The 23,765-nt window shown below is 36.5% G+C and overlaps 1 protein-coding gene across 9 annotated transcripts in view; it reads right to left on the bottom strand.

The window, feature by feature from the left end:
• The window catches only part of TASP1 (taspase 1), a 295,816-nt gene that overhangs the window by 204,133 nt on the left and 67,918 nt on the right, over nt 1–23,765 (bottom strand). For all 9 annotated transcript variants that reach the window (XR_013441943.1, XR_013441945.1, XR_013441944.1 and 6 more), the window contains exon 7: nt 21,049–21,128. Coding sequence is in view for 6 of the 9 variants with exons in the window: in XM_078056923.1 (XP_077913049.1) it covers nt 21,049–21,128 (80 nt within the window). In the remaining 3 variants the exon portion in view is untranslated. The remainder of the gene's footprint in view (nt 1–21,048; nt 21,129–23,765) is intronic.

The following is a 23,765-nucleotide window of genomic DNA, read 5'->3' as shown; positions in this document are numbered from 1 at the left end:
TTTGTTTAGTGTATATTTTTCTGGGGTCGTTGTTACCCTGTTAGCATTTTGTTCTCTCATTCATCTATTCTCCCCGGGACAAAATGACAAGATGGAAAAACTCACCTCAAAAGAAAAGAACAAGAGGCAGTAGAGACTACCAAGGACCTAATCAGTATGGACATTAGTAACATGTGGGAACTAGAGTTCAGAATGATGATTATAAAGATAATAGCTGGACTTGAAAAAAGCATGGAAGATACCAGAGAAACCCTTTCTGAAAGAAATAAAAGAACTAAAATCTAACCAAGTCGAAATCAAAAAGGCTATTAATGAGATGCAATCAAAAATGGAGGCTCTACATGCTAGGATAAATGAGGCAGAAGAGAGAATTAGTGATATAGAACATCAAATGATGGAAAATAAAGAAGCTGAGAAAAAGAGAGATAAACAACTACTGGATCACGAGGGCAGAATTCGAGAGATAAGTGATACCATAAGACGAAACAATATTAGAATAATTGGAATCCCAGAAGGAGAAGAAAGAGAGAGAGGAAAGGAGGTATATTGGAGCAAACTATAGCAGAGAACGTCCCTAATTTGGGGAAGGAAACAGGCATCAAAATCCAGGAGGCACAGAGAACACCCCTCAAAATCAATAAAACTAGGTCAACACCCAGACATCTAATAGTAAAACTTACAAGTCTCAGAGAAAATCCTGAAAGCAGCTCAGGACAAGAGATCTGTAACCTACAATGGTAGAAACATTAGATTGGCAACAGACCTATACACAGAGACCTGGCAGGCCAGAAAGGACTGGCATGATATATTCAGAGCACTAAATGAGAAAAATATGCACCCAAGAATACTACATCCAGCTAGGCTGTAATTGAAAATAGAAAGAGAGAGAAAAAGCTTCCAGGACAAACAAAAACTAAAGGAATTTGCAAACACAAAACCAGCCCTACAAGAAATATTGAAAGGCGTCCTCTAAGCAAAGACAGAGCCTGAAAGCAACATAGACCAGAAAGGAACACAGACAATATACAGTAACAGTCACCTTACAGGCAATACAATGGCACTAAACTCATACATTTCAATAGTTACCCTGAATGTAAATGGGCTAAATGCCCCCAATCAAAAGACACAGGCTATCAGACTGGATAAAAAAAACAAGACCCATCGATATGCTGTCTGCAAGAGACTCATTTTACACCCAAAGACACATCCAGATTGAAAGTGAGGGGGTGGAAAACCATTTAGCATGCTAATGGGAATGAAAAGAAAGCTGGGGTGGCAATCCTTACATCAGACAAATTAGATTTTAAACCAAAGACTATAATAAGAGATGAGGAAAGGCACTATATCATACTTAAAGGGTCTGTCCAACAAGAAGATCTAACAATTGTAAATATCTATGCCCCTAACATGGGAGCAGCCAATTATATAAGGCAATTAATAACAAAAGCAAAGAAACACATCGACAACAATACAATAATAGTGGGGGACTTTAACACCCCCCTCACTGAATGGACAGATCTTCTAAGCAAAATATCAACAAGGAAATAATGACTTTAAATGACACACTGGACCAAATGGACTTCACAGATATATTCAGAACATTCCATCCCAAAGCAACAGGATACATATTCTTCTCTAATGCCCATGGAACATTCTCCACAACAGATCACATCCTGGGTCACAAATAAGGTCTCAACTGGTACCAAAAGACTGGGATCATTCCCTGCATATTTTCAGACCACAATGCTTTGAAACTAGAACTCAATCACAAGAGGAAAGTCGGAAAGAACTCAAATACGTGGAGGCTAAAGAGCATCCTACTAAAGAATGAATGGGTCAACCAGGAAATTAAAGAAGAATTTAAAAAAATTCCTGGAAACCAATGAAAATGAAAACACAACTGTTCAAAATCTTTAGGATGCAACAAAGGCACTCCTAAGAGGCAAGTATATAGCAATACAAGCCTTTCTCAAGAAACAAGAAAGGTCTCAAATACACAACCTCACCCTACACCTAAAGGAGCTGGAGAAAGAACAGCAAATAAAGCCTAAACCCAGCAGGAGAAGAGGAATAATAAAGATCAGAGCAGAAATCAATGAAATAGAAACCAAAAGAACAGTAGAACAGATCAACGAAACTAGGAGCTGATTCTTTGAAAGAATTAGTAAGACTGATAAACCCCTGGCCAGACTTATCAAAAAGAGAAACGACCCAAATTAATAAAATCATGAATGAAAGAGGAGAGACCACAACCAACAAAAAAGAAATACAAACAACTATAAGAACATATTATGAACAACTATATGCCAGCAAATTAGATAATCTGGAAGAAAGGGATGCATTCCTACAGACCTATAAACTACCAAAACTGAACCAGGAAGAAATAGAAAATCTGCACAAACCTATAACCACTAAGGAAATTGAAGCACTAATCAATAATCTCCCAACAAACAAGAGCCCAGGGCCAGAGGGCTTCCCAGGGGAATTCTACCAAACATTTAAAGAAGAATTAATACCTATTCTTCTAAAGCTGTTTCAAAGAATAGAAATGGAAGGAAAACTTCCAAACTCATTTTATGAGGCCACCATTACCTTGATCCCAAAACCAAAGACCCCATCAAAAAGCAGAATTACAGACCAATATCCCTGATGAACATGGATGCAAAAATTCTCACCAAAATACTAGCCAATAGGATCCAACAGTACATTAAAAGGATTATTCACCACGACCAAGTGAGATTTATCCCTGGGCTGCAAGGTTGGTTCAACATCTACAAATCAATCAATGTGATACAATACATTAACAAAAAAAGAACAAGAACCATATGATCCTCTCAAAAGATGCAGAAAAAGCACCTGACAAAGCACAGGATCCTTTCTTGATTAAAACTCTTCAGAGTATAGGGATAGAGCGTACATACCTCAATATCATAAAAGCCATCTATGAAAAACCCACAGCGAATATCATCATCAATGGGTAAAAACTGAGAGCTTTCCCCCTAATGTCAGGAACAAGGCAGGGATGTCCACTATCACCACTGCTATTCAACATAGTACTAGAAGTCCTAGCCATAGCAATCAGACAACAAAAAGAAATAAAAGGCACCCGAATCAACAAAGAAGAAGTGAAACTCTCACTCTTTGCAGATGCTATGAAAATTTATGTGGAAAACCCAAAAGACTCAACCCCAAAACTGCTAGAACTCATACAGGAATTCAGTCAAGTGGCAGGATATAAAATCAATGCACAGAAAGCAGCTGCATTTCTATACACCAACAAGACAGAAGAAAGAGAAATTAAGGAGTCGATCCCATTTACAATTGCACCCAAAACCATAAGATACCTAGGAATAAATCTAACCAAAGAGGCAAAGAAACTGTACTCAGAAACTATAGAATACTCATGAAAAAAATTCAGGAAGACAAAAAGAAATGGAAAAAGCTCCATGCTCATGGATTGGAAGAACAAATATTGTGAAAATGTCAATGATACCTACAGCAATCTACACATTCAATGCAATCCCAATCAAAATACCCTCAACTTTTTTCAAAGAAATGGAACAAATAATCCTAAAATTTGTATAGAACCAGAAAAGACCCCAAATAGCCAGAGGAATGTTGAAAAAGAAAAGCAAAGCTGGTGGCATCACAATTCCGGACTTCCAGCTCTATTATAAAGCTGTAATTATCAAGACAGTATGGTACTGGCACAAAAACAGACACATAGATCAATGGAACAGAATAGAGAGCCCAGAAATGGATCCTCAACTCTGTGGTCAACTAATCTTTGACAAAGCAGGAAAGAATGTCCAATGGAAAAAAGACAGTCTCTTCAACAAATGGTGTTGGGGGGGCGCCTGGGTGGTTCAGTTGTTAAGCGTCTGCCTTCGGCTCATGTCATGATCCTGGGGTCCTGGCATTGAGCCCCACATTGGGCTCCCTGCTCAGCAGGAAGCCTGCTTCTCCCTCTCCCACTCCCCCTGCTTGTGTTCCCTCTCTCGCTGTGTCTCTCTCTGTCAAATAAATAAATAAAATCTTTAAAAAAAAAAAAAATGGTGTTGGGAAAATTGGACAGCCACATGCAGAAGAATGAAACTGGACCATTCTCTTACACCATACACAAAAATAGACTCCAAATGGATGAAAGACCTAAATGTGAGACAGGAATCCATCAAAATCCTAAAGGAGAACACAGGCAGCAACCTCTTCGACCTCAGGCGCAGCAACTTCTTGCTAGAAACATCGCCGAAGGCAAGGGAAGCAAGGGCAAAAAGGAACTAATGAACTACTGGGACTTCATCAAGATAAAAAGCTTTAGCACAGCAAAGGAAACAGTCAACAAAACCAAAAGACAACCGACAGAATGGGAGAAGATATTTGCAAATGACATATCAGATAAAGGGCTAGTATCCAAAATCTATAAAGAACTTATCAAACTCAATACCCAAAGAACAAATAATCCAATCAAGAAATGGGCAGAAGACATGAACAGACATTTTTCCAAAGAAGACATCCAAATGGCCAACAGACACATGAAAAAGTGCTCAACATCGCTCGGCATCAGGGAAATCCAAATCAAAACCTCAATGAGATACCACCTCACACCAGTCAGAATGGCTTAAATTAACAAGTCAGGAAACAACAGATGTTGAGGATTCGGAGAAAGGGGAACCCTCCTACACTGTTGGTGGGAATGCAAGGTGGTGAAGCCACTCTGGAAAACATTATGGAGGTTCCTCAAAAAGTTGAAAATAGAGCTACCGTATGACCCAGCAATTGCACTACTGGGTATTTACCCCAAATATACAAATGTAGTGATCTGAAGGGGTACATGCACCACAATGTTTATAGCAGCAATGTCTACAATAGCCAAACTATGGAAAGAGCAAAGATGTTCATCAACAGATGAATGGATAAAGAAGATGTGGTATATATACACAATGCAATATTATGCAGCCATAAAAAAAAAAAAAAATGAAATCTTGCCATTTGCAAGGACTTGGATGGAAGTAGAGGGTATTATGCTAAGCGAAATAAGTCAATCAGAGAAAGACAAGTATTATGATATCACTAATATGAGGAATTCTTAATCTCAGGAAACAAACTGAGGGTTGCTTGAGTGGTGGGGGTTGGGAGGGATGGGGTGGCTGGGTGATAGACATTGGGGAGGGTATGTGCTATGGTGAGTGCTGTGAATTGTGTAAGACTGATGAATAACAGATCTGTACCTCTGAAACAAATAATACATTATATGTTAAAAAAAAAGGGGGGGGGGTGCCTGGGTGGCTCAGTCGTTAAGCGTCTGCCTTCGGCTCAGGTCATGATCCCAGGGTCCTGGGATCAAGCCCCGCATCGGGCTCCCTGCTCGGCGGGGAGTCTGCTTCTCTCCCCCTGCTTGTGCTCTTTCTATCTCTATCTCTCTCAAATAAATAAATAAAATCTTTAAAAAAAAAAAAAAAAGATCGTAGGAAGGGAAAACTGAAGGGGGGGGAAATCGGAGGGAGAGACGAACCATGAGAGACTATGGACTCTGAGAAACAAACTGAGGGTTTTAGAGGGGAGGAGGGTGGGCAGATCTGTTAGCCCAGTGATGGGTATTAAGGAGGGCACGTATTGAATGGAGCACTGGGTGTTATACGCAAACAATGAATCATGGAACACTACATCAAAAACTAATGATGTGATGTATGGTGACTAACATAACATAATAAAAAAAATTTTTAGAAAATAAATAAATAAAAGCCACTAATCTACCAATTTAATAATTCTAAACAATATCCATAAATTAAATTAAAATCATAAAAGTTCATAACAAGATACATTAAGTAAAAGAGAATAAGAACAATGACATAGAAAAATCTAAAAATAGCAAGAGAGAAAACAGGTTACCTTCAATTAAGTGGCAGTTAAAATGACAGCAGTCTTTTCAACAGCAAAAAATTGAAGCCTAAGATAGTAGACTAATTACCAGTAGCTGAAAAGAAGTATCTGCTGATTCAGAACACTATATTCAGTGAAAATATCCTTCAAAAATGAAGGCAAAATAAAAATAGTTTTAGGGGTGCCTGGGTGGCTCAGTTGGTTGAACGTCTGCCTTCGGCTCAGGTCATGATCCCAGGGTCCTGGGATCGAGCCCCGCCTCAGGCTCCCTGCTCAGCAGAGAGCCTGCTTCTCCCTCCCTCTCTGCCTGCCACTCTGCCTACTTGTGTTCTCTCTGTCAAATAAATAAATAAAATCTTTTTAAAAAAATAAAAATAAAAATAGTTTTATATAAACAAGAATGAGCAAATTCATCACCAACAAGACCTGTACTAATGAAAATACTAATGCGTGTTCTTCAGAAACAGAGAAAATAATACAAAGTGGAAGCAGAAAAGAAAAAAAAAAGTAGAGGGAATTAAATGCAAAGGAAAAAGTAAATAGGCAAATCTAAATGAAAATTGACTGTTATAAAATAATAATGTCTCCCAAGGTTTTAAATACATACTGAGTTTTAAAATATAAACACAAAAGCTGGGAAGATGTTAAATGTCGTTCATTCAAGTATTATACAGTCCTTGCATTGTCTGAGAAGTGGTAAAAAGTACTATTTTCTAATAGACTTTCATAAGTCATGTATGTATGTTGAAATTTCTAGGTTAATTCAAAGAGAATGGTAAAACAAGGCAATAGAGGGGCACCTGGCTGGCCCAGTCAGTTAAGCATTTGACTCTTGATTTCGACTCAGGTCATGATCCCAGGCTTGTGAGACCAAGCCCCATGTCAGGCTCCATGTTAGATGTGTAGCCTCCTTGAGATTCTCTCTACCTCTCCCTCTGCCCCTCCCCTCGCACTCTCTCTCTCTCTCTCTCTGGGAGAAAAAAAAAAAGGTAATACAAACATACTAAAAAAGAAAATATAATGATAGAAAATAATACTAAAGAAGGCAAGAAATGAGATATAGAAGGAGGCATAGACCATGTGGGACAAATAAGAAACAAAGAGTAAAAGAGTAGATTCAAATCCAAATATATGAGTAATTGAATTAAATATAAATGGACTAAATGCAAAAATTAAAATACAAAGATCACCCAAAAAAAAAATTTATATTTATGTGCTGCTTCTAAGAGACATATCTTAAATATAAGAATACACACAAAGATTGAAAACAAAAAGAAAAAGATACACATGCAAACACTAACCAAAGGAAGCAGTTATTCATTTCTTTTTTTTTTAGAGATATAGAGTGCAAGTGGAGGGGAGGGGCAGAGGAAGAGGGAGAGAGAGAATCTTAAGCAGTCTCTACACCCAGTGTGGAGCCCAATGTCGGGCCCAATCTCATGACCCTGAGATCATGACCTGAGCCAGTCAAGAGTCAGATGCTTAACTGACTGAGTCACCCAGCCACCCCTACAGTTATTTTAATATCAAACAAGTAGACTTCAAGGCAGCAAGCATTACTAGATTTGGAGCGCCATTTCTTTAAAATAAAAAGGCCAATGAACCAAAGTCTTTTGTGGGGCTGTTAACACACGCAAGTAAATATATGGCAACTAGAGCAAAAGAAAAAAAAAATTAAGTTCTTTCATAATATAGTATGTGATAAATACAAGAAATGTGATTGTTTTAACATTTTAAAAAATCAACATAATTCATTAGACTAACAAATTAATGTCCTCCTTTTTTTTTTTTTTTTTAATTATGTTCAGTTAGCCACCGTATAGTACATCATTAGTTTTTGATGTGGTGTTCAATGATTCATTAGTTGTGTATTAACACCCAGTGCTCATCCCAACACGTGCCCTCAATACCCATCACCCAGAGACCCCATTCCTCCACCCACCTCCCCTCTGAAACCCTGTTTGTTTTCCCGGAGTCCATAGTCTCTTATGGTTCGTCTCCCTCTCTGATTTCTCCCCCTTCAGTTTTCCATCCCTTCCCCTATGGTCCTCCGTACCATTTCTTATATTCCACATATGAGTGAAACCATATGATAATTGTCTTTCTCTGACTGACTTATTTCACTCAGCATAATACCCTCCAGTCCCATCCATATTAATGCAAAAGGTAGGTATTCATTGTTCTGATGGCTGAGTAATATTCCATTGAATATACAAACCACATCTTCTTTATCCATTCATCTGTTGAAGGGCATCTTGGCTCTTTCCACTGTTTGGCTATTGTGGACATTGCTGCTACGAACATTGGGGTGCATGTGCCCCTTCTTTTCACTACATCTGTATCATTGGGGTAAATACCTAGTAATGCAATTGCTGGGTCTAGGGTAGCTCTATTTTTAACTTCTTGAGGAACCTCCATACTGTTTTCCTGAGTGGTTGTACCAGCTTGCATTCCCACCAAGTGTAAGAGGGTTCCCCTTTCTCCACATCCTCTCCAACATTTGTTGTTTCCTGTCTTGTTAATTTTTGCCATTCTAACTGGTGTAAGGTGGTATCTCATTGTGGTTTTGATTTTGTATTCTGCCACACTGCTGAAAGGACCATCTTTGCAGTATCCCATAGGTTTTGGACCGATGTGTTTTCATTCTCATTAGTTTCCATGAATTGTTTAAGTTCTTCCTTAATTTCCTGGTTGACCCAATCATTCTTTAGTAGGATGCTTTTTAATTTCCACATGTTTGAATTCCTTCCAAATTTTTTTGTGATTGAGTTCCAGTTTCAAGGCATTGTGGTCTGGTAACATGGAGGGAATAATCTCAATCTTTTGGTATCGGTTGAGGCCTGATTTGTGACCCAGTATGTGGTCTATTCCAGAGAAAGCTCCATGTGTGCTCGAGAAGAATGAGCATCTGTTGTTTTAGGATGGAATGTTCTGCACATATCTACGAAGTCCATCTGGTCCAACATGTCCTTCAAAGCTCTTGTTTCTTTGTTGATCTTCTGCTTAGATGATCTGTCCATTGCTGAGAGTGGAGTGTTAGGATCTCCTACGATTAATGTATTATTATCAACATGTTTCTTTATTTTGGTTAACATCTGGCTTATGTAGTTGGCTGCTCCATGTTGAGGATATAGATATTTACAACTTTTAGATTTTCTTGTTGAATAGACCCTTTAAGTATGATATGGTGTCCCTCTACATCTCTTACTACAATCTTTGCTTTAAAATCTAATTTGTCTGATATGAGAATTGCTATCCCAGTTGTCTTTTGAGGTCTGTTGGCATGATAAATGGTTCTCCATCCCCTCACTTTCAATCTGGAGGTGTCTTTAGGTTCCAAATAAGTCTCTTGTAGACCGCATGTGGACGGGTCCTATCTTTGTATCCAATCTGCAACCCTGTGCCGTTTCATGGGAGCATTTAGGCCATTCATGTTGAGAGTAACCGCAGAAAGATATGAATTTAGTGCCATCATGTTGCCTGTAAAGCCCATTTCTATAGACTGTAAATTTCTGGTCTATTTTACTCTTGGGTTCTTTCTACTTTTATAGAATCCCCCTTTATTACTTCTTGCAGGGCTGGCTTGGTGGTCACATATTCTTTCAGTTTCTGCCTGTCCTGGAAGCTCTTTGTCTCTCCATCCATTCTGAATAACAGCCTTACTGGATAAAGTATTCTTGGTTGCATGTTTTTCTCATTTAGTACCCTGATTATGTCTTGCCAGCCCTTTCTGGCTTGCCAGGTATCTGTGGACAGGTTTGACATTATTCTGATGTTCCTCCCTCCATAGGTAAGAAATCTCTTCCCCCTAGCTGCTCTCAGGATAGCTGCCTTGGCTCTAAGATTAGCAAGTTTTAGTATTATATACCAGGGCATTGGTCTATTTTTATTGGTCTTGGGAAGGGTCTTCTGTGCCTCCTGGACATGAATGCTTGTTTCCTTCCCCAGATTAGGGAAGTTTTCAGCTATGATTTGCTCAAGTATACATTCCAGTCCTCTCTCTCTCTCCACCCCCTCAGGGATCCCAATAATCTGACTTTGGAATGTTTCATGGCATCATTGATCTCATGGGCTTCTAGTTGTTTATCCCTATCCTCCTTGACTTCCTTCCTTTCTATCAGCTTATCTTCTAGATCATTAATTCGTTCTTCTTTCTCATTTGCCCTAGCTGTTAAGAGTATCCAGTTTAGACCGCTTCTCTTTCATAGCATTTTTAAGTTCAGTGCAATTAGATCTCATTTCTGCCCTTAGAGATTCTATATTGTCACAAATGCTTTTTTCAAGCCTAGCTAATGACTTCATAAGTGCTACCCTGAATTCTATGTCTGACATCTTTCTTATATCCGTATCTATTAGTTCAGTGGCAGAGGCCATTGTCTCTGGTTCTTTTCTTTGTTGGGATTTCCTCCTCCTAGTCACCCTGTTGAGGGATGGTTGAGGGAATGTACAGAGTCCAAAATATCAACCACAACCCAGGCAAGATGCACCCTAGGAAAATCAAGAGCAGTCAGTAGCCACCACTCGCACCTGGTGGCATTTTTCTGCTTGTAGAGATCCAGATATATCTTCTTACATCTCAGGCTGATTTCGTGGGTGTTCAGGATGGTATGGTAGATATCCAGCTCAATTCAAGGGACTGGTCGAAACGAGGTCGCCTACTCCTCTGCCATCTTGCTTCCCTCCTCCCCAGTGTCCTCCTTTTCTCCAAAGAAGACATACAAATGGCCAGACACATGAAAAAATGCTGCACATCACTTGGCATCAGGGAAATACAAATCAAAACCTCAATGAGATACCACCTTACACCAGTTAGAATGGCTAAAATTAAGAAGACAGGAAACAACAAATGTTGGTGAGCATGTGGAGAAAGGGAAACCCTCTTACGCTGTTAGTGTGAATGCAAGCTGGTACAGCCACTCCGGAAAACAGTATGGAGGTTCCTCAAGAAGTTAAAAATAGAGCTATCCTATGGCCCAGTAAATGCACTACTGAGTATTTACCCCAAAGATACAGGTGTAGTGAAAAGAAGGGACACCTGAACCCCAATGTTCATAGCAGCAATGTCCACAATAGCCAAACTGTGGAAGGAGCCGAGATGTCCTTTAACACATGAATGGATAAAGAAGATATGGTTCATATATACAATGGAATATTACTTAGCCATCAGAAAGAATGAATACCTACCATTTACACTGACGTGGATGGAACTGAAGGGTATTATGCTAAGTGAAATAAGTCAAGCAGAGAAAGACAATTATATGGCTTCTCTCATATGTGGAATATAAGAAACAGCACAGAGAATCATAGGGGAAGGGAAGGAAAACTGAATGATTCGGGAAGAAATCAGAGAGGGAGACAAACCATGAGAGACTTTTGACTTTGGGAAACAAACTGTGGGTTGCAGAAGGGGAGGTGTGTGGGGGGACTGGGTAACTGGGTGATGGGCATTAAGGAAGGCACATGATGTGATGAGCACTGGGTGTTATATGCAACTGATTAATAATTGAACACTACATCTGAAACTAATGATGTACTATATGTTGGCTAACTGAATTTAAATAAAAAAAGGAAAAAATTAATGTCCTCTTAATAAACAAAAATATATTAAATTCATTTACAATTTTTAAATCTTGCCAAATAAAGCTCCCAAATATTATAACTGAATTTTCAATCAAATGCACTATACTTAAACATGTCCAATTATCATTGCTTCTATTAAACTGTACTGATGATCCTTTGTCAACATAAAAGGGAAGAAAAATAGTATAAAGATTCAAAAGAAAGAAATAAAACTATCATTATTCACAAATGATGTGCTTATGAATTTAGGAATAAACCAGAATCTACAGATAAATCTACAGATAAATCTATAGATTAATAAAAGGGTTTAGTAACATAGCTACACAAATATATGTGTATATGCATACACACACATATGCACATACACACAAACATACATATATGAAATACAATTATATTCATTGGCAAAAAACATTTTGAAAAATAATTTGGCATCATCTGGTAAAGATGAAGATAGAAAGACACTGATCCAGCAATTCTACTACAGTGCATGTATTTAGAGAAAGCCAGCTGACGCAGAATATATGTACAAGAAAACTTGTAAGTATGTTATAACGCCAACATAACTGTCTACCTACAGGAGGTATGTCTACAAGAGTTCACAATAAATAGGTTAAAGAAGCAAAATGGAGAACGACATTATTTACAATACCAACCAAAATTGCAAAATATCCAATAATAAACTAATCGTGGTCTGAAAACAATACTGTAGTAATGACATAGAAATGAACCAAAAAAAAAAAAAAAAGTTAATAGAATTAACCATCAAATTCAGAAACAAATTCATGTATATTCTAATGGAATTTGAGAAATACAGTGATATTTCATACCAGTAGGAAATGAATATGTTATTCAATAAGCTGTCTTGGCATAATGTTATCTATTTGGAAAAATAAATTAGATTTCTACCTCACACTACACATAAAAATGAAATCTTAAAGTATTGATGATTTAAATATATAAAATCTAAAAAAAGGGGGCCCAAAAAAGTTAAACCATCACACAACAATATAGGCATAAATATCAGGGTTTTTTGAGAGAGACTTTATTTTTTAGTTTAATTGGTTTTAAAGTAGAAGATTTTCCATAAAATGTTATCAAATGTTATAAAATGTTAACAGAATCTGTTAAAATGATGATTGACTGATATAATCACATAAGATTTAAAATGCCCATAAGGCAAAAGACATCATATACAAAGGTAATGATAACTTATTTAAATTTTTTAAGTATATGCAAATAGCTATGAGACAGGATTAATAAACTAAATCACAATGATATAATACAAAACTAGTAAGATGGAGTTAGAGAGAAGATGGCCAAGTAGGAAATGCCAGGAATCCATCTCTCCACCTAAACAATAATTGGCCTGCCAGAATCTAATGCAAAAGTTATGGAACTCTGGAGTCTATTTAAGGCTGTTACTTTCAAAGGAAGGCTTGAAGTAAACTGTCATTACTTGGGGTTAATTTCAGCTCTTACTGCAGTAGCATCTACCCAATCCCCATCCCCATCCCTTTGGCAGACAACCATGCATGTATTCCTAGAGCAGACTGCACACAGCCTGTGAGAGCCAGCTTGGGAAATAAAGACCCTGTCCTCCAGATACTAGGATGTGCTCTGATTGCTTCTTGGTCACAAAGTGCAGACAGAGAGGCAGGCATATCTTCTGCCCTCCCTCTCCAGATGAATTGGCTTCCAGGGAATTTAAAAGGCTGGTGCTTTTTCCCCACCTTCAACTTATCTCTTTTTCCCCTGTGGGAGACATTTAAGGAGATATACAAATGGCCAATAAGCACATGAGAAATGCTTAACATCATAATCATTAGGAAATACAAACCAAAACCACAATGAAATGCCACTTCACACCCATTAGAATGATTATTATTTAAAGAAAATAAATAGGTAGCGAGTGTTGGTAAGGATATGGAGAAACTGGAACCCCTGTGCACTACTAGTGGAAATTTAAAATGGTGTTGCCACTATGGAAGACAGTATGGTGGTCCTTCCAAAAACTGAAAATAGAATTACCATAAATCCAGCAATTTCATTTCTTAGTACTCAAAAGGAATGAAAGCAGGGATTCTAACAGATATTTGTACATCTGTGTTCATAGCAGCATTATACACAGTGGCCAAAGGTTTACAGCAACCTAAGTATCCAGCAATAGGTAAATGGATAAACGAAATGTGGTATATATATTGCAGCATATTTTTCAGCCTTAAAAAGAAATTCTTTTTTTTTTTTTTTTAAGTAGGCTCCACACTTGGCGTGGAGCCCAATGCAGAGCTTGAACTCACGACCCTGAGATCAAGACCTGAACTGAGATTAAGACTTGGATGCTTAACTGACTGAGACACCCAAGTACCCCACAGCCTTAAAAAGAAATTCTGACAGATTCTACACCATGAATGAACCTTGAGAACATCATGCTAAGTGAAAAAAGCCAGTCATAAAGGGACAGATAATGTATGGTTCCACTTACATGAGGTATCTACAGTAGTCAAATTTTAATGATGGAGATCAGAATGGTGGTTGCCTGGGGCTAAGTTGCCAGGGGCGAAGTGGAGGGAATTACTGTTTAATAAGTAGAGTTTTAGTTTTGCAAGATAAAAAGGGTTCTATAGAAGGATGGTAGTGATGGTTGCACAAAAATGTGAGCACACTTAAGGCCACTGAACAGTACCATTAAAAAATGTTTAAGATGATAAATTTTATGTTATGTATATTTTGTCAAAACATTCAAAAAGAATTACAGAAAAAAATGTACACAAATGTTTATAGCAGCATTATTTATAACAGCTCCAAACCAGAAACAATCCAGATGTCTTTCAATGGATAAATGGTTAAACAAAGAAATAGTTAAACTACACCCATAGCATGGATTACTTAGCAATAAAATGGAACAAGCTATTAATAAATACAACCACCTGAATGACTCTCCAGAGAACTATACTGAATTATTAAAAAGCTGGTTCCCAAAAGGTTACATAGTGAATGATGCCATTCATATAACATTCTTGAAATAGCAAAATTATACTAATGGAGAATAGATCAGTGGCTGCCAGGGGTTAACGAAGGCATGGAGGTGAGTGGGTATGACTATAAAAAGGCAAACTGAGATATTCTTGTGACGATGGAGGTGTTCTGTATCTTGACTAAATCAACGTCAATATCCCAAACGTAGTATTGCACTATAGTTTTACAAGATTATTACCATTGGAGGAAACTGAGCAAAGGATCCATAGGGATCTCTCTCTATTAATTCTTACAACTGCATGTGAATTTATAATTACCTAAAAATTAAAAACTTAAAACAGAGCACTGGGTGTTATATGCAACTAATGAATCATTGAACACTATATCAAAAACTAATGATGTACTATACAGTGGCTAACTGAACATAATAAAAAAAATAAAATACTTGAAATAAAAAATAAATAGATAAAAAGTGTAGGGGGAAAAACTTAAAACAGCATAACTGGCCATATTTAAGAGCGAAGTACCACATACCAGCTACAATAAAATTCTAAATTAGTACACAAAATGTTTTATCAATCATGTTGTCTTTCAAAGTATCCTACTCAAAGGCAGAAAAGCTGTAAGAACAGAATCCAGTCAACAGAAAAGAAAATAGGATTCCTTGTGGCAGAATCACACCCATAAATTGATAGGACAGAACAATGTCTGCAATCTACTCTTTACTTATATTTAAACATATACCTTAGGTCCATTCAAAGCATAAAACAGCTGAAAATTAAAGAATAGATGGTAGCAACTTTGTAGCACAAACTACTTAAGGTTGGCCTTTACCAAGACAACAAAATTATTTTCCTTTCAATTTCAACTTTAATGAATCTTCTGGAAGAACTCAAAAGCATGTACAAGCTTTATCCCAGGCATTGTTAAAATTGAATGTACATTGAAATTACCTGCAAAACTTCAAAAACTTCAGATGCCTGGGTGTCAGCTACAGAGTAGCTGATTTTGGACACAGCCAGGGCTTCAGAGTTTTTCAAAGCTCTCTAGGGATTCTAATATGCAGCCGAAGTTGAGAACCACTGCTCTAATGGTTACACCTAACTCCAGATTGGATCAATCACTAAAATCACAAGTCAGTGCTAAAGAGCTAGACCTATTAAATTCTGATGAAATCACATCACCAGGATCATTTTCATATCAAACATATTATTAACAGTAAGAATTATATTAACATTTGAGTGTTTCTATGTGCAAATTGGAATAAGAATTCTTTATACATTATCTCAAGTAATCACAATCTGTCCATAAGAAAAGTTTCTTGGAGGTAACTTGTCCATGGTCACACAAAGATATATGCCTCTAAAGCCTATACTCTGAGCTACTATGTGGTCAGTAATGGCAGCAGCTTTACAAAGACAGACTTCGCAAAAGTAGACAGAGAGTAAATGTCTTGGGAGGGGAAACACAAATAGCCAGCATAATGGTAAATGTACATTCTGATTCAGCAAATCTACTTCCACCTAGATAAACAAAACACTTAAGTACAAAGGGATATGTACAAGAATATTTGTGAAATCATCAATGTTAATGGCAAAACCTAGAAACAACCTGAATGCCCATCAAAGAGAAATAGCTAAATAAATACGATAAATGCTATTCAGCAGTTTAAAAATTAATTGATCTATATATATCAACATGGAGAGATTTCAAAATATTTTGCTGACTGACAAAAAATTAGAAGTATCATATTATACCACTTATCTAAAAACTTACTAAAGATACTATAGAGTATGATACCATTTATCTAAACCTAACAAAAATAATAATACTACATATTCCAGCATTTCTGCTGACACAGAAACAAGTAAATTCAACAAATAAGTGTGGCTATGGGAGTGGACAGGAGAGGCTGGGGCTGAGAAGAGAAGTAAAGAGGAAGGTTAGGTTTATGTAGAATGTTCCAATTTTTAAAAAGGTAACATATTCCTGTACCACACAATTAAAAAGTAACAAATACAATGTTTAAGTAATCAACTCTCTTTTATAATGTGAAATTTGTTATATTTTTTAATTTATATTTGTTATTTATATTATTATAGCTGTTAATAGTACACATTTACAAAACATAGGTTCCAGCTCCTGGTAATGGAGTAGCTTATATAAGACTAACCCACAGACCAATAACAATTACAAACTCTAGTCAGAATTTTTTTAATTAAAAAAGAAAGCTATTTGAAGGCTAGTGACAAAAAGCTGGCAGAAATAGGAGAGGATTCAACCACAGAAAGAAAAGAAACATACTGGGTGAGATCCACATTCACACAGCTTTCCCCATGAGGCACTACAGTCAAAACTGTAGATGCACAGCAAAAAGATCTCAAATCGAAAACTACAGTCTTGCCGGATGGAGATGAAGATGTTTGGGGCTACTGAAGCAACTGGAAAATTGAGGGAGGAATCCTGGTAAGGAGAAAGCCACATACACAAAAAAAGGGAAGCCCCCAAATCTATATAAACATCCCTTCAAATTCTTGAATAAGCCCTTAACTGTTCATACAAGATGCAAGATTCCTTAGAGTTTAGTGAGGAAAATAACAGCTGAAAAGCTGACACAGATTTTGAGAGATACTTACTGTAGAAGAGACAAAGTTTCAAGTTTGAGACTTTTGAATAAAACCCTAGAAAGGCCATATCTTGGGAAGAAAGACCACAGGCTAGTACTAAGGTTTCTAAGTTTAAGAACAAAACTGAAATAGACTCACTTTCACAAAGCCTAAAAACCAGTCTATGACAAATACTGTATGATTAAGGAGCTACCTAGAACAGACAAAGTCATAGAGAAAGAAAGTAGAATAGAGGCTACCAGGGCCTACAGAGAAGGGGGAATGGGTAGTTTAACAGGTATAGAGTTTTCTGCTTGGGATGATAAAAAAGTTAATGGAAATGCACAGTGGTGACGGTTATACAACACTGAATGTATGTAGTACCACTGAATTATATACTTAAATACTGTTAAAATAGTAAATTTTATGTTACATATTTTTTACCACAATAAAAAAAAAGGAAAAAAAGTGCTAAAAGAAAAAAAACCTGACAATGTAGAAGTCTGTATCCAACAAGAAATTATATTTCAAAAGTAAAGGCAAAATAAAGATTTTTTCAAATAACAAGCTGATTTTTCACCACTACACCTACCACATTATCAGAAATGCCTGTTCTAAGGTGAAGGAAATAATACCAGATAGAAATTCACATCTACATATGGGAATGAAATATTAAGTATGTGAGAAACTATGTAGAAGATTATTTTAGAATAAACCTGAGAAAGACATTCTGAAAACTTTTGGAACACTGAAAGGGAATAAAAACGTAACAATGATACCCCCCAAAACCAAAAAAGTTTTGATTGAGGATTAGACAAGTGCCCAATATAGGACAGCATTTAAATTTTTTTTAAATCTAAATAATAGTTATGGGGCGCCTGGGTGGCTCAGTCGTTAAGCGTCTGCCTTCGGCTCGGGTCATGATCCCAGCGTCCTGGGATCGAGCCCCACATCGGGCTCTCTGCTCCGCGGGAAGCCTGCTTCTCCTTCTCCCACTCCCCCTGCTTGTGTTCCCTCTCTCGCTGTGTCTCTCTCTGTCAAATAAATAAATAAAATCTTTAAAAAAAATTAATAAATAAATAAATAAATAAATCTAAATAATAGTTATAATTTCTCCTCCCAAATTCACCATAGGTCAATACTATTCTTTTTTGTAAAAAAAAAAAAAAAAAAAAAAAAAAAAGTATTAGTCATTGATGAATCCCTAGAAATTAAAACAAATAAAAGCCAAAATTACAAATTCATCAGAAGTAGAAGGTTTAGGGACGCCTGGGTGGCTCAGTTGGTTAAGCGTCTGCCTTCGGCTCAGGTCATGATCCCAGGGTCCTGAGATCAAGTCCCACATCAGGCTCCTGCTTCTCCCTCTGCCTGCCACTCCCCCTGTTCATGCGCACTGCGCTCTCTCTTTGTCTCTGACAAATAAATAAATAAATCTTAAAAAAAAAAGAAGTAGAAGGTTTAGGGGCGCCTGGGTGGCTCAGTCATTCAGCATCTGCCTTCGGCTCAGGTCGTGATCCCAGGGTCCTGGGATGGAGCCCCGCACTGGGCTCCCTGCTCCGCGGGAAGCCTGCTTCTCCCTCTCCCCCTGCTTGTGTTCCCTCTCTCCTGTGTCTCTCTGTCAAATAAATAAATAAAATCTTAAAAAAAAAAAAAAAAGAACTTCTGCTTGAAGCATTTATTCAAGTAGAATTTAAAAAAAAAAAAGAAGTACAAGATTTAGGAGATACAACTGAAGATTCTGAGACAGTAGGACAAAAAAGATTTCAAAAAGGAGAAAAAATAATTTTTGAAAAAGATACAAGGGATTGGAGCATAAGATCCAACATCCAATTCACAGAAATTAGAAAAACAAAATAGAGGAAAGATAAGGGATGAGATTAATATACATTTTTTTTTAATTTCCCCACAACTAAACCACATGAATTTCCAGATTAAAAGTACTCAGTACTCAGTAAGTATTAGGCATATTGAATAAAAAAAGACCCATTATAAGACGCTTCATCGTAATATTAAGAACACAGGAATTAAGGCTTCTTTCCAAAGATGAAAAATACACCACAAAGAACTGGGAATCAAAATGCATAACAGCAAGACTGAAAACTAGAACATAAGAGAACAAGTTCTTCAAAACCTAGGGAAAACAATTTCTAGTCTTGATTATACCAAATAAGGGAATAAAACAAGAGAGAAAAAAAAAAAAAAAGAGGAAAAAAAAAAAAACAAGAGAGACAAAAAACACATGAGATTCAGGAAACAGAGAACCTGATATTGGAGAGATGAAAAAGAAATCCAAAATGATGGTGAGGTAAAGACCAGGGATGACGGTCATGCAGCAGGCTTACTGAACACCCATTCTAGACGTGAAGGTGCCAAGTGGCATGTCTCCAAGGAAAAACAAAATGGAACTATCAAACGACCAGATTTGTCTGGGTGACATAAGAACTCTACATAAATTCCACTGGGAGATTTTAAGACAGAATTAGTGGTAAGGACTATGAGAATTAGAGCTCTCATACTCCCAGTTTGCCTACCATGCATGTATTTCCTTTCCCTCCAGCCTCCCTATATTACAACGTTCAGCTACGTAAGTGCTCACTTTGAATATAATGTTATTAAGAACTGATCCTTAGGGGCGCCTGGGTGGCTCAGTCGGTTAAGCAACTGCCTTCGGCTCAGGTCATGACCCCAGGGTCCTGGGATGCAGCCCCATGTCTGGCACTCTGCTCAGCGGGGAGCCTGCTTCTCCCTCTCCCTCTGCCTGCCACTCCCCATGCTTGTGCTTGCTCTGTCAAATAAATATATAAAATCTTTTAAAAAAAAAAAAAAGAACCTTATTATATACCTGCTATGATATATAATCATTTCTTTTTTATACAACTTGGTCTCCTTGGATTTAATGATTCCCCATTTTTTCATTTGATTATTTATAGTCATAGATGACTATGATAGAAAACAAAAATTTAACTTAAAAAACAAGTAGTATATGTTTTCAATATGTCTTTATGCATAAATATATAGCTATGATTTCATTTTTAAAATAGACATAAAATATACATTCACACATATATATTTATAACTCATTTTTCATTTTTCAAAGTCATTAGATTTAATCATTATCAGACATTAGTCTTGATAACAATTTCTACTTACTACATAACATTTCATCATATGATAGTTTACTTATATTCCTCTCTGTTGGACGTAAGATTTTTTTTCAAATTTTTTGATATTCTTAATAATGTTTATTGAGAACTACATAAATTTTTGTCTATATTTCTCATGTCAAGTTCCTACAAGCAGAGTAAGTTTAAGGCTTTGCTCTATATTACTTAGCTGTCCTCCAAAATTTCTGCCAATTTATATTGTACCTCCAATGTATTATGTTCATTTCATCACACACTTACGAGCAGTAATACAGTATTTTTAACTCTTTCACAAATTACGAGGGAACAAATTTAACATGTACTCATTTGAATTATCCTATTAGTTATGTTCTATTATCTATTTATGACTTTTGATCATTTTTCTTTTGGGGTATTATTTGTATTTGTGTGGTTTTTAATTTAATATAAGGATATGTATCACTTTGTCATATTCATGGTAAGTGGTTTTTATCAGTCTTAACTCTTATGTAGTTACACTTTTGTTCTTCCTTCTCTTGCACTTGGTCCCTAGAAAAGCCCTCCTCAGGCCAAAGACAGATAAATGTTGACCTGTGTTTTCTTCTCTCTCTCTGAGGGGGTATTATTAAGGTTTTATTGTTAGTAATTATTTTAAGTAACCTAAAAGGGATCCTTTAGCAATACTTCTATAAAAGCATGAGAATGGGGGGATCCTCAGGAATATAAAAGTGCCTTAAAATCAAATAATTTTCTATGTATCTTTTAACTATAAATATTTTGACATATAAGCTTCCTTTTTTAAATATCAGAGTACTATGTGGATTAAAGCAATGTAACACTTCCAGGTATATATGCTTAATTTTGAAAAGTTTTTTACTCACTTGTGGTCATGATGTTAGGAGGGCAAGAGGGTATTCCATGATCTACTGCCCATCTGTAGGCTCCTTCTCCAACTAAAAAGCTAACAACAGAAAAATTATCTTTTAAAAATTCAGTATCATCTTCTTCTATATATTCAATAAATATAAATCATACAGTAAGGCAACTGAAAAAATGTCTTGCATATAGATATAATTCTGGGTTTACCTCAAAATAATAATATGGCTATATGCCCCAAATTTTAAAATTTTCCCCGAGTTAGAAATTTTACAATTGAAAATGGTACAATTTCATTTGCAATAACCAACAACTAAAAATTGGCAAAATTCAACATAAGAAGTAAAAAAATAGTTGATTTCCCAGTGGAAAATATTAAGATTTATCTTGGATCACCATGGTCACAAGATCCATTTAATCAGGTTAAGAATTAAAGTTTCAGTGGCTGTTTTCAGATTTGGTAATCTTGCCTACTATAACAACTGGATCTACTCAACATGAGTGAGTACATCCAGAGATGCCCCAAAACAATGAAATGTACTTACATTTGCAAGCCTTGGTGCAACAAAAATATACATATGACCTATATGTATGCCCCTCAGATCATTTCTACTGTGGTAAGTACTATGGTGTGTAACAAAAGTAATTTTTTAAGCCCTAAACTGCAAGTTTTAACATAAAGAAGTAAATAAAAGGATATTGTTAGCTAACTGTAAAAAACTTATTTTCAAAGATTTCAAATAGAATTCAGGATAATTAACCACTCCATTCACTCCCTAACACAGTAATAGCAAGCAGTTACCATAATAATCACTTCATCTCCTTCCATAGCCAACTTCTTAAAGATCTCAGCCGGCTAGTAATGGGTTTCCTTGAACTTGTGCCTGCTCATTAGTTTTCTGCTCCCTATTTTTTGTTTCTGTTCATCTAATCATTCCAACACTAAAACTCAAAGTAATGCACATTGAAGTCTTTAGATTCATTTGTTAAGAAGACCAGCAAAACAAAATCTAAGGAGCCACTCAAAAACATCCAAATAGTTCTAGTGAGAAACTAAATACTTAAGTCCAATAACTATTTTCCAATATACATAAAGGTAGGAGGCATTGAAAAAAAGGAGGGCCAACAAGAATAAACAACTTTACCCCTTCAAGCTTCTATATTTTTTAAATTCTAAAGGATTCTGAAAGTAGAAAACAGTTTGTCCTATTCTTCTATCAAATAAAGACCACTGCATAGAATATGCAAAGAAAAGCTGTCACATAAAGTTCAAATGGAAGAATAACTGAAATAGAAACTTGAATGCGAGTTGAGCCGTCCTGATGGCATTTTTAGCACTTCCTTCTTCCAGAAAAGGAATGTGATATAAGAAATAACTTCTCTTCATGTGAAGATGTAAAAGAGATGCCAAAGTAACATATTAAATGATCAGAACAGAAGTTTGAAGCTAAATCTTAGCACGCCCATTGGTCATCTTGGGTTCAATCCCCGTATCTGGAATCAATGGCATTTTACAAAATATTCTTAGTTTTATTTTTCATTTCTTAAACAGTCATTGCTTTTAAATTAAATCAATTTGCCACTGGCTGCTATGCAAGTTTTTAAAATAGTTGAGGCATTTTACAATATTCACAGGAAGTTGACTATCTGAATGCCATCTTATGGATAAGAATACTGAACATCTGACCTTTTCTTACTATCAAAAACTACCTGTCTAGTAGTTAATAATCACACAAAAATGGCATATAAGTGCTTTTGAAATCATTTTAAAATTCTGAAAAGCTACATGATACTAACATGTCCAAAAAAATCACTTTCTAGAACATTAAATGCAGTATCAATTCACCTTTCTTTCAGTCTTAATGACTCTCCAAGGAGAAAACTTTTAGAGAAATTTTGTCTCAATCAAGTTAGGAAATCCCATAGACTCTACCTTTGTAATATATCCAGCATCTGACCACTTCTCACCACCTCTCCTGCTACCACCTTTGTCTGAACCACCATCATCTGTTACCTGGACTGTTGCAATGGACTCATTACTTTCATGTATGCCTTGCTTTGTTCCCTGCCCCAGTCTATGCTCACCAGCCACTGACATCCTTGTAAAACACAAGTCAGACAATGACATTCCTCTTCTCAAAACCTGCACAAACCTGGAGTTTTCATGAGAATCCCAAGTGATCTGATCCTTTCTGCTCCCTCCTTACCTCATCTCTTAGTCTTCTTGCCCCCTGGCTTACTCTACTCCAGCCTCCCCAAAAACAAATATGCCAAGGGACTTCCAGTCTCAATCCTTCACCCTGAATGTTCCCTCTATCAGGCTCATCCTTATTTCCCAAATGGTAAATTCCCTCATCTGCTCAAATGTATCCCCTTAATGAGACCTATTTAAAACTGTACCCAACTACCTATCCAGGACTCCCAATCCCTGCCATTTTGCTCTTTCCACATTTTTCTTTTTTCTACCTTCTAATGTACTAGACACTTTATAATTTACATATTATATCTATTATTTACTTCTATCTTCCCCAAAGAAACTGTAAGCTTCATAAGAGTGGGAATCTGTTTTTTTCACTGATATATCCAAGCATTCGCGACAGTGCCTAAAGCAAACTAAGCATCAAATAAACACTGGCAAGATATTAAACAAATAGTAGTAAACTAGGGTGTCAAAATTCCTTAAGGGACAGCATTTTCCTTGTGTTATACTTAAAACAAGTCC

This window comes from Halichoerus grypus, chromosome 10, assembly GCF_964656455.1.
Source record: "Halichoerus grypus chromosome 10, mHalGry1.hap1.1, whole genome shotgun sequence".
NCBI lineage: Eukaryota > Metazoa > Chordata > Mammalia > Carnivora > Phocidae > Halichoerus > Halichoerus grypus.
The sequence above is the reverse complement of the archived record's forward strand: the minus strand, read 5'-3'. Positions and strand labels throughout refer to the sequence as shown.